Source organism: Trypanosoma cruzi, genomic scaffold (genome assembly GCF_000209065.1).
Source record: "Trypanosoma cruzi strain CL Brener 1047053516707 genomic scaffold, whole genome shotgun sequence".
NCBI classification, from domain to species: Eukaryota; Euglenozoa; class Kinetoplastea; order Trypanosomatida; family Trypanosomatidae; genus Trypanosoma; species Trypanosoma cruzi.
In genome coordinates, this window is record NW_001849554.1 from 317,951 (window position 1) to 334,526 (window position 16,576).

Sequence of the window (16,576 nt, forward strand, 5' to 3'; positions counted from 1 at the left end):
TTTTTTTTTTGGGGTGCCGGCGCCGGTGCACTCTTCACGCCCCCGATCGATTGGTACATGTGCCGCCATTCCATCACTCTCCGTTGCTTTGTTTCTTTCGTTAAGTCTTGATGCACACAAGGCGCATCTTTCCTTTTCTCCTCCACTTCCACCCCACCGGCACCATCACTTGCCTCCTCAACCTTTTTTTTTCCCCCCCCAATCTTCGTTTTTTTTTTTTTTTGTTTGCTTTATGTGTTCTTGCGGCGCCACATCAATTCCTTTTTTTTTTTTTTTTGCGGCGCGGCGGTCCAACCGCACCGGATGAATTTCTTTTCCTTTTTTCCCCTTTTTCAATGTTTCCCAATGCTGTTGCCCTTCCCATTTGCTCACGCACTTCCCCCCGCTGCTGCTGCTGCTGCCTTACAGGGAGTGAATGTCGAGGTCGCCCACGGACCAAATCATAATTGCCCCCTCGTCCCCGACGGAGACGATCTTCTTGTTGTCAGGCGAGACCCGCACCTTCTGGATGTTGCAGCTGTGCGCCAACCCCACGGCGACGCAGACACCCTCGTCGTAGCCCCACACCTTCACGATGCGGTCATTGCCACCAGTGACAAAGAAGCGACCATCGGTGGAGATGGAGAGACTATTCACCTCACCCGTCTTGCTGCCAGGGATTTCACGAATGGCGCCACAGTCAACCGTGTCCCACCATGTGATTGTTTTGTTTGTTCCCGTTGTGAGCAGTTGGCTTTCATCTACAAAGTACTCCACGGCCCGAAACCTTGTTTGAGAGTAGATGACATCACGACGAACATGCCGCACCAGATCCCATACAATGCAGCTGCCATCATCACTGGCACTGACGCACTCCAGATTATTTTTCGAAATGCATATGGCGTTCACTGTGGCCTTGTGTTCCTTCATGGAGGCCACCAACTCACATGTCGCGCCTCGCACCTCCCAAAACCGGACAAGGCCGTCTGCACCGCCCGAAATAATGTGCTCGGATGTACTGTCAACACATACCGCGGTCACACCAGAGGAACTGCCACCCATATTTTTGATTCCCTCCCTCTTGTGAGCATCGTTGACAGCAAACACAAGCTTGCCAGACTGTGGACCAAACGCGCGCAGTTTACCATCATCCCAGCCGGAGACTATCAAAGAGCCATCCTTTGTAAACTGAATACAATTACACAGGAGCCCGGCAATCTGAATACGCAGAAGCTCATTGGAGTTGGATGCATTCCAGACTCTAATGTCGGGTCCACAACATGTTGCGAAGAGAGCACTGAAGCCCTCTGGAAATACGACATCATTCACCGTATCGCTGTGGCATGTCAAGCGCAATTCTGCATTGAAATTTCCGCTCTCTACAAGGTACACGTTGCTCTCCTCTGTACCCACAATAAAACCCTGCTGGACAACGGCAATCCCTGAGACAGCTCCTTGCACGGTTACCGATTTGAGCACCGTCAGGTTAATCTTGGAAAGCAAAGTCACTTCACCAGAGCCGCTCCCCACCAGAACGTCACCAGATCGGGTGAGAATCATGGAATTAATGCCGCCTGGTAACTTATTTTGTGGACCACTCATCTTGAAGGCATTGGCATCTCGTTCCAGCAGAACACATAACACGTCACCGCTTGTGGTGCCACAATAGGCATATCGATCCGTTTCCTCCACGACAATGGTTGTGATGCATCGACGGACGGTTCCCATGTTGACATCACTTGGACTCATCTTGCGGTCGTCTGGATCAATGGTCCAGACACGAAGTGACCCCACACCAGCAGTAATGAGTTTTTCACAATTACTGTTAAAGAAGGCCACCGCCTTGGATTCTGTATGGTGGGCAGGAGCCCCACAGAGGGGACGTCCTGTTGAAACATCCCACACCACAACAGCCTTGTCATCCACGCCACCAATAGAAACGAGATACCGCTCATCCTTTGAAAACGCAAGCGCCTGAACCTTCACCTTATGGAGAAGCATACGATGCACCATCCGGCGTTCATCATAGTCAAAAATACAAACATCTGCCTGAAATCCCGCATGTGTCACCTGCCCAGAGGCAACAAAACGCCCACTCGAGCTTACGGTGATGCAGCTGATCTTGTCGTTGTGTCCGTAGAGAAAGCTGGAGGCGGATCGATCATTTATCTTTTGAATAACAATGCATGCACCTAATCCATACACGAGGTTTTCTCCATCTGGGTGGGCAATAATACTGTTTGGGATTCGTCCCCCAAACCCAATGACGGATTCAAGGGCCAGCCGCGCTGTTTTCTCATACTCCTTCGCAGACATTTCAACAAAATTGGGTCGCTTTTCTCTCTTCCTTTTAATTATTATTATTTTTTTAAATTCTCTGTTTTGGCTGCTTTTGTTACTGTTATGGTGGACGTCAATGTCGCTGAGCGTGCGCAATGTGTGAGTGCCTCCGTCTATTTATGCCAACTCCCCTTTTCGTTTCTCTTCTGTTTTCTCTGTTTCCCCTCCCCCAACACGCAGATGCGTCTTAATTTCTTTCTTTCGTGTATTCTCAGCCTTTTTTATTTTCCTTTTTTTCTTCCTGAGAGAGAGAGAGAGGGAGAGAAAAGGGGCAGGAGGCATCAAAAACTCCCAACAGTCGGATTAAACGTGAGGCGATGAAAAGAGAAAGAGTCGCGCACATCCGGTGACAACAACAACAACAACTATGGAACGCACTTCCGCTCCGCGCGGTGTCAAAGATGCAGCCACCGCCTCAGTTCCTCCACGACACGTTCCACAATCTTCTCGGGTTCCAACGCCGCGGATACTCGCACCCCAAGCTCGCCCTTTTCCGGCCGCAGCGGCTCCAACGTGGCGTACTGCGATGCAAGTAAACAAGCCGGCATATACGCATGATGACGCCCCTGCAGGCGCTTGGAAATGAACCCGATGTCGCCAAAAAGCTCCACAAAGAACACTTTCACTCTTCCACCGTTGCCCGAGTGGTCCGAGCGAAGCACGTCCCTGTACGACTCTCGCAACGCGGAACATGCAAGCACGACACCGCTTCCTGCCGCCGCCCTCGACGCACCCTCTATGGCCTCGGTGCGCAGAATTTTCAGCCACGGCAAGCGGTCCTCATCATTAAGAGGCACACCCGACGCCATCTTTTCTACGTTGCCCGCGGGGTGATAATTGTCACCTTCTGCAAATTCCCAGCCGAGCTCCTGCGCAAGGCGGAGACCAATTGTGCTCTTGCCCGTGCCCGAGGGGCCCATGACAACCACAGCCACCGGCACAGACAGCGTAGGATGCGACGGAAGAGGGGGGACAGCCATTATTCGCCACCCTCTCGCTATTCCCCCTTCCGAATTCCCCCAACTTTCCTTTCAATATGTCCCCCACAAGTGTCAAAAGGCGGCTGCCACAAAAGTAGAATAAAAGACAGGAAAATAAAAAAAGTGAGAGGATCATAAACCATGAAACGATCACAAAAAGCCCAGATGCCATGATGTGTGTAAACAAACGTAATAGTGGTGGGGGGAAAAATTGAATAAATACATACCGAGCTAGAAGTAAAAGGGGAGTAGCAAGACCAGAAACAAAGTTAAGAATTCTGCGTGCATGTGTTTCTTACCGCACGAAGTGAAACACACACACACAAACAAACACACACGCACACAGAAACTATCAAGATGAAGGGCAAAAAGGGGATTCAAACTATTAGAGCCCTCTACTTGCCGCATCGTGCGCCTATATATATATATATATCCAGTCCTTGCCCTTCCCCTTTTTTTTCTTTCTTCTCCACCCACCTCACTGGTTGTTGCCCGTCAAGCGTTTTCCTTGGCGCCCCCGCTAACTCCCAACACAAGGTGCTCAAGACCTAAAGTCTTCAGTTTAAGGAAATAATCCACAGGCACAAACAGCGGGAGCTCAATCCGTGTGAAGAATGACACAACCTCGTCCACGGCAGCATTGAAACTGGAGGTATTGTTTGCGGGGCGCAACTTCCTCTCCTTTTTTGCGAGTTTTGTGTCACTTGAAGTCTCGGAGCAAGGGCAGGGGAAGGTGCTTGTCTGTCCCTGGAAGGCTGGGCGAAGCTCCAGTGCGGCATTCAGAAGCGGCAACCACGCCGTGAGGTCCTTGTTCTCCACACGGCGAATGTACTCGGTATCGCGACGAATTTCCTCCACAGGACCAATAAGAACGCATGCAACAGGTGAAGTTAACAGATCCACCGTTTTCTCCACAGATGTCAAAGTGCCCAACTTTCCCAAATGGTCAAAAATGTTGCCTCGCGTAAAGTACGCAAATGTTGGCAGAGCAATTATATCATGAATACACGGATTGCACACCACACTGCACTCTGCGGCGCGCAAAAAAACAACGTGACAAGAGACTTCATTCGCAAGCGATTTATATAGAAGCGGGGCAGGTGGCCACGGGAGTAGACCCTGCATATCTTCCTCCTTCCTTCTCCCATCATCACTGTTATGACTACAACAGTGGACGGGAGAAAATGTTTCTTCGGGAATGGCTGCGGCAGAAAGAACTAAATACATCAAAAGCATGTACTGATCGTATCCCACAAGAGGGGTAGCGCGAGGGGTGTCGCCAAGCATGCGTGGATTTAGTTCGATAAGGATCGGCATTCCCTGAGAGACACTACCAAAACGATTATCTATGCGAACTTCGCAATGTGAACATCCCTGCCGCATGCCAAGGGCATCAACACATTGAAGGGTATACGCCACAACGCGCCTTACCTCAGAGCTCGGATCCAACTCCGCCAAGTTATGCACAAATTCAATACGATCATACAAAAGTGCCGTGCTGTTTTGTTGAACCGGAAGTCTGCCACGCCCCGTACATTTATACTCACGTCTGAGTCTCTCCTCCACAGAAGGAAGGAGTCTTGTGCTGTACAACGAAATGGGATACTTCCAGCTTTTCCAAACATCAGAGACAACATGCTTTCCGTTGTAGCTCACAATGTTCACAACGTATTCTTGTCCCTCAATGTATTCCTGCAAGAGCATATGAGACGCATCCGTCATTTGGGTTGTCTTCACGTTACGTGTGAGAGAAAAGGCGGTGTCGATTTCTTCGTCGCTGTAACAAATGGTCACCAGCTCCGATCCTGCGCCACTCACGGGTTTAACAATAACGGGGAATGGAATTTTCTGCTCCCGTCTCCAGCGCTTCGCATCCGCGGCGCTAAATCCAGAAATGCCGCGAATATGCGTCAGACCGTGGGCCTTCAGAGCCCGTTGCATACCATCCTTATCTTGCCTTTGCTTGACTGACGTGAGTACATCGTTCCCCAAGAGGATTCGGGTACGTCTGCGGGGGGGTTGCAGTATAACTTGTTCACTTCTTATCGTCCTTGTCACATCATTTCCAAGGGAAATTCCCGATGTGAAGTTTATACTACGCCCGTTGCTGCTCAAGACACAGGGTCCTCGTAGAGTACAGGCACGAGGCGGCTGCATTCCGCCAAAATGTCTGGCGTGCAGGTAGTCCACCAGGGGCACAAGACCGTCCACGGTGGTGGTAAACGCCACGATGTCCATAAATCCCTCCGCAAGAATGTTGTTTTGATAATACTCCTCGTAGCTGTCAAAATCCGTAATGATGCCAGATTCGACATCCAGAAAAAAAATTTCAACCTCGGAACTACTGTTGATTCGCTCCGCCACCTCACCCCACGTGAGCGTCGGATAGCCACTGCTAGGTTCATCAAGATGTTCCTCGCGGAAGCACGGCAGCTGGGTTTTGCCTATCGGTAGCATGGACTTGCTCAAATTGCGAAAGTAGTTCCTTTGCTGAGAAAACACCTCAAGCGCCATCAGTGATGGCATACGCCTGCGCCGCAATTCCTCTACACAACCCTCAATATCCGGCCACCAGCGATAAAGAAGTCGAGATGCCGTTTCCTCTGAGCAGCCGAGCCTCCGCAGCGTCTCATACGCCCGCTGGTCAACGTTGCTTTGCGTCATTTCCGCAGTTGCGCGCAGTTTCTTTTTGTTTTCGGCGTAAACAATCACCGGTTCCAACCGAACTTCCACTAGGATGTCATTCAAGCCATGAATAGAGCCAAGTCCGAACCGGTGTCGTAATGCGGAACGCAAACACAGTGGGGGGGAGAAAAATGGAAAAAAAAGAGGAAAAAGAGGGAAAACAAACGAAAGGGTCTTTATACAATTCGGTAACGCTGTCTCAATGCCCCGGCGTGGTGAATGTACATGCCTGCTTAGACACACACACACACACACACGAAAAGGGAGAGGGAGCAATCGCAGGAGGATGGAATAACCGCACCGGCCATGTGGCGCAGCATCCAGTTACAATAGTGTACAGGAAACAGAGGCAACACACAAGAAAAAAACAACAACGAAAAGAGTTACAATTTTCAACAAAGAGAAATTAAGCATACACACAAAAGTAATTACTCCCTTTATCTCAGCTGCTGGGGAGTTCTAGGGAGAGCAGCACGCATCTAAAGCCTTTCCGCTTTCAGTTCGCGCTCTAGACGTTGAAGTTCACGTTTCTCCTCCCGCCGAGACGCCGACTGCATTAAAGAGCCCCAAGAGGCATCGGAGCGCGGAATGGAGAAATAGTCACGGCTGCCGGCCTTTCCAGCAAACCGCCATGACTGAAAGCTTGACGGCGGGAGATGGCGTTGCTCATGTGGACTTCTTTGGCCCATCACAGTTCGATCCCTTAACTGCTCTTTGAATGGCGACGCGACCAGACTGCGGGAGCCGAAGCCAACCCTTGCCGTTTCCTGGCGGGAGAAGCAAGGACCACCGCCCACAGGAACGGGCACCGCACAAGGTGATGGACACCGCGCAAAACGGCCCTGCTCCATCAACGCCTCCGCGCAGTTGTGGCGATCCGCGGGACTATAAAACGATAATAGCCCCATACATTGCCTATAATGTGCACTGGTCGTCATGACGCAGTACACTCGTTTCGCCTTCAATCAACAAAAGAAAGGGGGAAAAAAACGGCTGAATTTCAGGCGGCAGCTCGTGCGGCCCACAAATATTTACCCCCCCTTTTTTTCCTTTTAAAGGAACACAACACGGAGGGGATGCCGTCCTTCCCTCTTTCACGATCATCATACACACCCAGGCGGCAATAATCGCAAGCATACAAAAAAAAACCCCGACAAACACACACACACACACAAAATAAAACAAAATGCTGCCTTTTATTTTAATTACTTTCTTATTTTTGTGCTTTTTTTTTTGGGCGGCGGTGCTGCCGTCGTTCCTCTTCAGTTTGTACAAATCTAAAACTGACACACGCCATCTCATCGACTCTCATCTCACCCTTCCGGTAACTGTACAAGTGATTTCCTTGGTCCACTCTATAGATGCAGACAAACTGGGCACAAAACCCTTTTCCGCGCCGCTACCACAATGAGCAACAACAGCAAAGTCTAGCATTAAACGCACTGCAGATCTGCCTGTGCATGTGCGTGCAGGTGGGTGAAGGGAGGATGGGGAAATCTAAATGCTAAAGACAAGAATTTCTTCTTTCCCCGAACGCGAATTCATGTGCGACAGTATTTTTGCTTCGTGCGTTTGGTTTTCTTCTTGAGGTCCATCTTCGTTTATGATCTCGTCCTTAAAGTAAAACATTTCGTTTTCGTCATCCTCCTCCTCCACGGCATCGTTCTTCTTGCTCACCGCCACAGGCTCTTGTCTCCCCCGCAGCGTTTCCATCTTTTCCGCAGTAGTGCTGGCAGAAGCAGAGGCAGTGGACGACTCAAGAAGACGTTGCTTGTTTGAAGCGTTGCTTCCTTTTGCTCTGGATGACAACAACGGTTGCAGTGGGAACACGGAAGAGAACGATTCCGTGTCCTCGTACTTTGCGCGCTCATCCGCACTCATGCCCATCCATATTTTGCGCGCCCGTCTGAGGAAGGCAAAGTTGCTGCAGGCCCTCCCTGTCATCATAAGACCGTGCCGATAACATTCATTGTAGTAAAAACGGCGGAATGCCGATGAAGACCGACGTGGTGCGGATATTGGGGAGTAGAAACAAAAGTTAAGTGCCGCCTTTTGCAGCTCCGACAGCATCGACCATTTTCCCACCGAATCCTCACGGGACAAACCGTAATCTCGAGAACAGTAGCGGAAGTAGAGATGCGCCCCGCTAATAGGATGCATTTCACTGGATCGCTCAAAGCAATAGTACTTCATCTTTGTCTCCTTCGGAAGTGCGAACCAACTTGGCACCTCGTCCTTTGATTGTCTCAGCGTCGCCTCAACAGAGCCCCCGCACCGAATGACATACTTGTAATACTCCTGGTTGTAATAGCTGATGGCCGGGCTCGTCATGGATCGAACCTCCTTTAGTGAAGCCACACCACACATCAACTTGGACCCAAAGAGCCGTTCCTGTTCGTATTCACGGCGAAGCTCCTCTCTTTTACCCTCCGCCTGTATCACCAACGCCTCCTTCTCCCTCGGTGACAACTTTTCAAACGCCCGCATGACGCTTGAGCGCTGGAACTGCACCAATTCGGCTATAATGTCACGCACTTCCTTTTGCGAGCCGCGCTCCACAAGTTCTTCGTCACGAACAGGCCCTTGACGCAGTGACCATGTAAACAACGGAGGGCATACGTCAAAGTTATTTCTATTCAAAATCAGGAATGCCTGAATTAATCTGTGCTTTTCAGTACACCTCTTTCCCACGCAGAAGCAACGGAGGTGTTTCTCCACAAAAAAATGATGGTACAAGTTGATATTTATCCGCCCCTTTTTGTCGGTGTATCGTGCCCACTCCTCTTTGGTTGGCGGCACCGTGCCTGTGCTCTCAATCAGCTCCACAAGATGATCCCGATTCTTCAATTTCAGGATTTCACCCTCCACAATTTGCAAGATGCGTCGCTGGACCCAACCGGGAGCCTTACGCATCCCTTGGAACCCATTCCCCGTCGCTGTTGGCGAACTGTTTTTAAAAAACACATACCTCTTCACATTCTCGGGGAAATAGCGAATTTCGTTCTCAATGCACTTGTTTATCTCCTCACGGAATTGAATGCGGCGGTGGAAAAAGACGTCATCACGCAGGCGGATCGCTCGGCGGCTGCGAGGCCCCTTCTCGGTCTCCACAAGCCGCTTGCTATTGAGGTAGTTGTAATTCTTGCGGCCGCTCCTGGGATCGCTGCGGACTGTCCCAGGCGACGGGTACGACGCCACACATCGCGCAGAGAAGCGCACCGTCTGGTCGTTGAGAAAAGGCAGCGCCGTGGGGCAGCGCGGGAGGCACAAAAAAACTGAAAAGGCTCGTCGCATCATGTTGGCAAACACTTCCCCTCGGTTCTCGGAGTTGTTTGCCTTCTAAATTCTCTCTCTCTCTCTTTTTAATAGAACGCTGTTTCCTCCCGAGATATGTTGTGGAGGTGGCGCGGTACTCCCCAAACGGAGTTGTTTAATTACCGAACTTAAAACGGAGGGCGAGCGCGTTGAATAAAACGCAAAAAAAAAAAAAACGTAAGCTACAAAATGAAACCCAGAATATAAAAGGAGAGAAGAAAAAAATAAAGCGGGATGACAAAAGGTTGATGAAGGGGCGCTTGTTGAGAATTCCCCAAACACACACTCCTCCCCTTCCCTCCTTCCTTCTGTGGTCCCTCAAAAGGACAAGAAGGAACGCAGCAATAAAAAAAAACACAAGATACACCACCAAAGGAGACACCAAAGACTCCCAACGAATTCCCACTGATACCCATACAACCAACACACACACACAAACAGACACAGACAAACATACAGAAATAAAAAAAGAAATAGCTGCGATGGCAATTGCGCTCTCTTGCCATAAAAAATAAACAAAACAACAACAAAGAAAAGCCAACAAAAGCCAAAAAGAAACCGCGCATACTAGTCAACTCACGTGGAAAGCACCTTCTTTCTCGGTCGCCCACGCTGCTTGACTGCAACGGGAGGCTCGTCGGATGCATCGAAAGGCTCGTCGGATGCTTCGAAAGGCTCGTCGGATGCAACGGGCACCGTCGGCGTCGTCCTTCTCGGCCGCCCACGCTGCTTGACTGCAACGGGAGGCTCGTCGGATGCATCGAAAGGCTCGTCGGATGCAACGGGCACCGTCGGCGTCGTCCTTCTCGGCCGCCCACGCTGCTTGACTGCAACGGGAGGCTCGTCGGATGCATCGAAAGGCTCGTCGGATGCAACGGGCACCGTCGGCGTCGTCCTCGGTCGCCCACGCTGCTTGACTGCAACGGGAGACTCGTCGGATGCAACGGGCACCGTCGGCGTCGTCCTTCTCGGCCGCCCACGCTGCTTGACTGCAACGGGAGGCTCGTCGGATGCATCGAAAGGCTCGTCGGATGCAACGGGCATCGTCGGCGTCGTCCTCGGTCGCCCACGCTGCTTGACTGCAACGGGAGGCTCGTCGGATGCATCGAAAGGCTCGTCGGATGCAACGGGCACCGTCGGCGTCGTCCTCGGTCGCCCGCGCTGCTTGACTGCAACGGGAGACTCGTCGGATGCATCGAAAGGCTCGTCGGATGCAACGGGCACCGTCGGCGTCGTCCTCGGTCGCCCGCGCTGCTTGACTGCAACGGGAGGCTCGTCGGATGCATCGAAAGGCTCGTCGGATGCAACGGGCATCGTCGGCGTCGTCCTCGGTCGCCCACGCTGCTTGACTGCAACGGGAGACTCGTCGGATGCAACGGGCACCGTCGGCGTCGTCCTTCTCGGCCGCCCACGCTGCTTGACTGCAACGGGAGGCTCGTCGGATGCATCGAAAGGCTCGTCGGATGCAACGGGCATCGTCGGCGTCGTCCTCGGTCGCCCACGCTGCTTGACTGCAACGGGAGGCTCGTCGGATGCATCGAAAGGCTCGTCGGATGCAACGGGCACCGTCGGCGTCGTCCTTCTCGGTCGCCCACGCTGCTTGACTGCAACGGGAGGCTCGTCGGATGCAACGGGCATCGTCGGCGTCGTCCTTCTCGGCCGCCCACGCTGCTTGACTGCAACGGGAGGCTCGTCGGATGCAACGGGCATCGTCGGCGTCGTCCTTCTCGGCCGCCCACGCTGCTTGACTGCAACGGGAGACTCGTCGGATGCATCGAAAGGCTCGTCGGATGCAACGGGCACCGTCGGCGTCGTCCTCGGTCGCCCACGCTGCTTGACTGCAACGGGAGGCTCGTCGGATGCATCGAAAGGCTCGTCGGATGCAACGGGCACCGTCGGCGTCGTCCTCGGTCGCCCACGCTGCTTGACTGCAACGGGAGGCTCGTCGGATGCATCGAAAGGCTCGTCGGATGCAACGGGCACCGTCGGCGTCGTCCTTCTCGGTCGCCCACGCTGCTTGACTGCAACGGGAGGCTCGTCGGATGCAACGGGCATCGTCGGCGTCGTCCTTCTCGGCCGCCCACGCTGCTTGACTGCAACGGGAGGCTCGTCGAACAGCTCTGGCTCAGTGAGTTCGGTCCTGTACTTCTGGTTAATGCTTACGTTATATACTACACCAGTACTGCAGCTGTTGTCTACGTTTAGTTGTGGGGAGGAGTGGATCACTTCATCGTGAAAAGAATAATAAAATGCCATTCGCTGGAGCTCGCTAAGGCACTCAAATCGTGGAAACTGACACTTTTCTAACACGGTAGACGTCTCACATGAAATCGTTTTACCCGCATCTTCTTTTTTGCCGTCCTGTGAAAGTGCGTTTGGTTGCACGAGAGAGTGCGAGTAACTCTCGCAGTATCGACTGTATAAATGCGCTGGCGACACACTGGGGGTGGCAAATCCGTACAAATGACGTTGAACGGGTGCATGCAGTTGAGCGAAGCAACTGAAAGAGAGTCGAGAGGAGAGAGTAAGATCCTCAAACGATGGGAGTGATGGTGGGGGCACGCCGTGGCCACGAGTGGAAGTCCATGAGGCAATTACTTTCAGTTCTTGATGCAGTCGACTGAGCCGACGATATGTCAGGTGTGGTGGGGTCAACGCCCGCACCTCGTCGCGTGCAAAAAAAAGCAACAAAAGACCTTTCCTTGGCAAGGACGTCCATAAACACTTCCCACCTCAATTTCTCCAGATTTCCATGACGCACCGCACGGCACATGTCGATGCTGTCTTCCAGCTTCATCTTTTGAAATATACCCCAGAGGTGGTTGAGGTGAATATCCTCCAGCTCCCCGTTCCCGGGGTTGAGAATCTCGCGTTCCCCTCGCCAAGAGGCCGGAAAAACACCTGAATGCCGCTCTGGTGTGTGCTCATTTCCGGCTCCACACAAAACACCACTCGGCCTGGCATCTCCTGCGGGAAAAGAAACTTCACCCGGCTCAATCACACTCATGTAGAACCTATCACGCAAGTACGAGTTCCCACTTTCATCGTTCATCATCATCACTTTGTCTTCTTCGCCGTCTCTCGACGTTTCTTCCTGCCCGTCATTCGGCAAATCACATTCCACAGGCTCTTGAGGCGTATCCCCAAGTGCCACTTCATCCGAATTCTCCCTGGGGCTCTTAGTTTGCTTAGAGCGCATTGCCCCCACAAACTCCGCCCCCAATATACCAGGATGAGACTCGTATCGACTAAACGGCGGCCGCTGCGGCGAGGGTAGAGACAACAGGTTGCGATAGGATACCACAAAAACGCGCCAGAGTGCCGAGGTGTCTCCAAAAGAAGATGCATCCTCCTGCAGGAACTCCCACAGGACATTCTGCAAGCCATACGAGTAGAAGTTCATCTTTTCGGGTTCCTTAAAAAGGGAGCCTGGAATTCTCACCGAGAATTCACTTGTGTTGTGATCATCTTCGTGGCCGCAGGCAGAGTTATCCACTGACGTCGTGCAGGGGTGCAATTCGGTGTGACAAGACGTACGATCAAAAGAAAGGCATGTTGACTGATCCACAGAAGTAAAAAGGAGCTCCAATAAGGCAAGCAGATCGTCACGCCACATGGTTTCGTCTGAAATAAAACGATGCAGCATGTAGCGTAGAATCTTCTGCTCGCCCACCACAGCGTGGTGCTGGGGTGCCGTCTCAGCGTTCTCTTGCAGCTGACGCACCCAGCCGCTCTCCAAAAATAGTTTTTGGATCATCCACTCATCCATTAGCCGCATGCCGCGTAATCGTTCCTCCACTTCCACGTATGTTACAACTCCCGTCTGGAAGTCCCTGAGGCCAAAAAGCACCTGCTGTAGATCCCATGCACGCAATAAGGTACTTATTTTCCCTTCCTCGTTGCTCAGCGTCGGTGCCGAGTGGTTGCTCCCATCACGCCTAGAAGAGGAATCAGGGGCAACAGAAGAAGTAACCGTGCTGATTCTGTTGCTGTTGCTGTTGTTGCAGTGATGGCTAAGGGTCTCTGTCTCAATGGCAAACTCTGATGACTGACTCGCGTACAGCCGACCCTGACAGCACAGCCTCGGGGATGCGAACCATCCCCTGCCAGACGTCAGCCCAAAGCCACGGAGCAGCCAGTCAACGCGAGAGGAGACATGTCGCACGCACCGCTGCTGCATAACTACCCTTCGCCACACAGACACGAAAGTCACACTGCCAACGCGTATGCGATTGTGATTCTCCCCTCGCCCTCGCCCTGACTATCTCCTCCTACGCCCACCCGCCCCCAACCCCCCCGGCGGTTTTCTCCAGCTTCTGGAAGGCGGCAAAGCAGAAGAAAAAATAAATAAACGGAGAAAAGGAGTTAATTCCACTGGCCCACACGTTCGTCCACTGCACCGGCGCGCCGTATGCCAAAATGCAAATGAAAGTTGTGAGGAGGCCGCTATGATGGGTAGGGTAAAAATAAAACAGAAAGATACAGTCAGCCAAACAGATGCCAAGAGGACTTATCATTTCAACATCAGCGGCCCCGTCCGCCCCCCCAAAAAAAGGGCAGAAAGAAAAACAAACAAACAAACAAAAAAAGGGAATGAACCACTCAAAGAGTGGCAACGGAAAAGTTTTTTTTATTTTTTATTTTTTATTTTTACTTCTCTTCTTCTTCCTCTATCGTCCCTCGACGGATACGCAGCCTAACAAATGACGAGGGCACCACAAACAAACAAACATAAAATTACCAAAAAAAAAAAGGGTGGGGGTGGGGGGGAAGAAAAAAAAACAAAACACCGGGAGAAACGGGGAACAAAACAACAACAAGAATGAAAGAAAGAAATTTGAAGAAAGCCACGTGGAGATGCAACAAATATTCTACGCTTTACATTTCCCCCCAATACGGATGAAAAACAAAAACAAAAACAAAAACAAAAAAGAATATATGTTTCGTCGTGTTGTCATTGTGACCGCATGTATTTTATATAAATGCAGTACCCCCCGGCAGAGTGTCCACGTGGGCTGCAATGCGCCCTCCAAACGTACGCTTTGCAGCAAACTTTTTGTGCGTGTTTGGGGGGGGACATCTGAGAAGAAGACCTCACGCGGGTACTCTCTTTGGGTGTCCCTACGGCCAGACCGTTTTTTTTCCTTTTTCTTTTTCTCTCTCTCTCCCCCTTTTTTGCAATCCCTCAGAGACGGATACAAAGAAATAAACACTTCCAGCGAGAGAGAGAGAAAAAGAAAAAGAAAATCAACAAAACAACCCCCCAAAACCCAATAAAAACAAAAGAAAAAATAAACGATTTTTGCTTGGAGCGACGGGCGTCTTCCCCCCCCCCCCTCCCTGCACCCGATCAACCATTCATTCATACTCTTTCTTTTTTTTTTTCTTCTTCTTTTCTTGGCATTATTTACCATCGTTGATAGCCTGGCGTGCGTTCACAGTCCCCCCCACAGCCACACACCTCTCCCTCTCTTTTACACATGTGAGCGTGTTCCCCTTTTCTCTTGCCGGGGCCCTTCTCTCGTCACCGGCCCGCAACATTTTCCCCCTCCCCGCCAAAAGCACGGTTCTTTGGGTGGGCGTTGCCTCCTGAAATCTGTGCCCACTCGCCCATCCGCCCTTTCTTTGTCTCGGGCAGTAAAACAAGGGATTGGGGAAGGAGGAATATACTCCCTTTTTTTTTTGTTTGTTTGTTCCGTTTCCGCTCCGACATTTGGCCACCAAAAGAAAAAAAAAAAAAAAGAAAAAAAAAAATAAAATAAAATTGTGATGGCACTGCCGCCTCTTCTTCTCGCACACGTGCCCAGACGGACAAGCAAACACACACACAGAGAGGGAGAAAAAAACAAAAAAACAACAACTAAGAAGATACGTCAAATAAAAAAAAAAAAAAAAAAGAAATTACTTCGCACGCACTCTAATACAAACGCATCACTTTTTTTTCTCACACACACACAAAAAAAAAAAAAAAAAGTCATTCATCGAGCCGCCTTAAACATTACAGAAATTTATCTAACTACATCATCACTTTCACCCCACCGAGAAGGCCCAGACCGATTATATATATATATATATATATGTATATATCCATGGCTATTTTCTTTGTATTCTATTTGTTATTCTTGTGGTCTGATGACTCTGGGCGATCAGAATCCATTGGCGCCATTTCCCACGGGTTTGTGCGGCCTTCCAAAACCGCCCATGCCCATTCCTGCAAATCCAGCAATCCCTTCATTGGGACAAGCGGTTGGGGGGAATCGCCTCCGTCCGTGTGGCACCGCATCACCCGTTGGATTGCGGTTGCAAGAAATTCCGTCCAGCACCGGAGCAGAAGCAAGCGTCGTCTGCGGCAGGCGGTTTCTGTCCCTTCCGCGGGATCCCAGCTGCTTGCCGGCTTCTCCATCCTGACTGAAGCACAAAAAGCGGCTATGCGTGTTGCCTTCAAATTTTTCCCGGACCTCAATATCGCGCTGCACCTCGGCGTCCAGCGGTTTAAGCCGAAGCAGCTCTTCCGCATCGCGCTCCCGTCGAACACGGGAGGGAAGAGCCTTTGGGGCCTCTGTGTTCCACGAGAAAATGTTTAATCCACTCTTGGAGAGTCGTTCCTCTCCCAGTTGCGGCTGCGGAACGTCACAATTGGATGCAAAACTCCCCTTTTCGTTTTCTTCAGGCATCAAAATGTCCTGCGGGAGCGGCATTGCTGTAGAACGCGGGTTCCGCAAGGGTTCCTGCTGAACGGCAAATGGTGCTGTCATGTATGTTGGCTGTTGCCCAAATGTCTCATCGCGGGGAACATGTCGCCGGCCACGGATGCGGTTTTCACGCACACGGCTTTCACTTTCCAGTCCAATATTAGCAAGCATCGTTCTGTCCACCAATTTCCTCTTATTTAAATCTAGTCGTTTCGGTACAATTCTCTTTTTTTTTTTTGTCTGTTTTCCCCCTCTCTCTCCGCAAACTCTTCTACTCGGTGACAAGCTCTTGGGCAGCTGCGTGCTAATCCTGTGAAAGAGAGAAGGAAGAAGTAAAAACAACAAAAAAACCCATGCCGTCAAGAGAACCGTCCATGTGCAACGCGGCATGCAAAGTGCCATGCGTTCAATGGGGCATCAAAATAAAAAAAAATAAAAAAAAGGAGGACGAGATACACACGCATGCTTGCACTCATGCAAATGGCTAACGGGAAGTTTAGTTTCATGGCTCCCCACCGCTAGACACGACACACACACACACAAAAAAAAAAAAAACAAAAGAAAAAGAAAATAAAAGCAAGAAAA

The 16,576-nt window shown here is 51.0% G+C and overlaps 7 protein-coding genes across 7 annotated transcripts, besides 17 other annotated features; all 7 read right to left on the minus strand.

Annotated features, from left to right (window-relative positions):
* Positions 1–14,884: a sequence feature (heterozygous, non-Esmeraldo-like haplotype).
* Positions 403–2,295, minus strand: Tc00.1047053508177.10 (hypothetical protein, conserved; the record flags this gene model as incomplete). Its single annotated transcript, XM_807896.1, has 1 exon — positions 403–2,295. One exon carries the CDS (start codon positions 2,293–2,295, stop codon positions 403–405), a length of 1,893 nt encoding a protein of 630 aa, XP_812989.1.
* Positions 2,328–2,354: a sequence feature (AT_rich).
* Positions 2,715–3,299, minus strand: Tc00.1047053508177.20 (carbohydrate kinase, thermoresistant glucokinase, putative; the record flags this gene model as incomplete). The annotated part of the gene is made up of 1 exon (XM_807897.1): positions 2,715–3,299. One exon carries the CDS (start codon positions 3,297–3,299, stop codon positions 2,715–2,717), a length of 585 nt encoding a protein of 194 aa, XP_812990.1.
* Positions 3,612–3,644: a microsatellite.
* On the minus strand, positions 3,795–5,963 carry Tc00.1047053508177.30 (hypothetical protein, conserved; the record flags this gene model as incomplete). Its single annotated transcript, XM_807898.1, has 1 exon — positions 3,795–5,963. The coding sequence occupies one exon, from the start codon at positions 5,961–5,963 to the stop codon at positions 3,795–3,797; it is 2,169 nt and encodes a 722-aa protein (XP_812991.1).
* Positions 6,222–6,241: a microsatellite.
* Tc00.1047053508177.40 (hypothetical protein, conserved) lies at positions 7,482–9,281 on the minus strand (the record flags this gene model as incomplete). The annotated part of the gene is made up of 1 exon (XM_807899.1): positions 7,482–9,281. One exon carries the CDS (start codon positions 9,279–9,281, stop codon positions 7,482–7,484), a length of 1,800 nt encoding a protein of 599 aa, XP_812992.1.
* Positions 9,482–11,254, minus strand: Tc00.1047053508177.50 (uncharacterized protein; the record flags this gene model as incomplete). Its single annotated transcript, XM_807900.1, has 1 exon — positions 9,482–11,254. The coding sequence occupies one exon, from the start codon at positions 11,252–11,254 to the stop codon at positions 9,482–9,484; it is 1,773 nt and encodes a 590-aa protein (XP_812993.1).
* Positions 9,723–9,757: a microsatellite.
* Positions 11,833–13,479, minus strand: Tc00.1047053508177.60 (hypothetical protein, conserved; the record flags this gene model as incomplete). The annotated part of the gene is made up of 1 exon (XM_807901.1): positions 11,833–13,479. One exon carries the CDS (start codon positions 13,477–13,479, stop codon positions 11,833–11,835), a length of 1,647 nt encoding a protein of 548 aa, XP_812994.1.
* Positions 13,924–13,966: a sequence feature (T-rich).
* Positions 14,202–14,230: a microsatellite.
* Positions 14,885–14,904: a sequence feature (haploid, Esmeraldo-like haplotype).
* Positions 14,905–14,952: a sequence feature (heterozygous, Esmeraldo-like haplotype).
* Positions 14,953–15,372: a sequence feature (areas merged during assembly that could not be assigned to a particular haplotype. This can correspond to areas where the two haplotypes were merged or to regions with more than two copies in the genome that were merged during assembly.).
* Positions 15,022–15,063: a microsatellite.
* Positions 15,175–15,200: a microsatellite.
* Positions 15,358–15,386: a microsatellite.
* Positions 15,373–16,516: a sequence feature (heterozygous, non-Esmeraldo-like haplotype).
* Tc00.1047053508177.64 (hypothetical protein, conserved) lies at positions 15,446–16,393 on the minus strand (the record flags this gene model as incomplete). The annotated part of the gene is made up of 1 exon (XM_807907.1): positions 15,446–16,393. The coding sequence occupies one exon, from the start codon at positions 16,391–16,393 to the stop codon at positions 15,446–15,448; it is 948 nt and encodes a 315-aa protein (XP_813000.1).
* Positions 16,411–16,433: a sequence feature (AT_rich).
* Positions 16,517–16,576: part of a sequence feature (areas merged during assembly that could not be assigned to a particular haplotype. This can correspond to areas where the two haplotypes were merged or to regions with more than two copies in the genome that were merged during assembly.) that runs on past the window's edge.
* Positions 16,533–16,576: part of a sequence feature (A-rich) that runs on past the window's edge.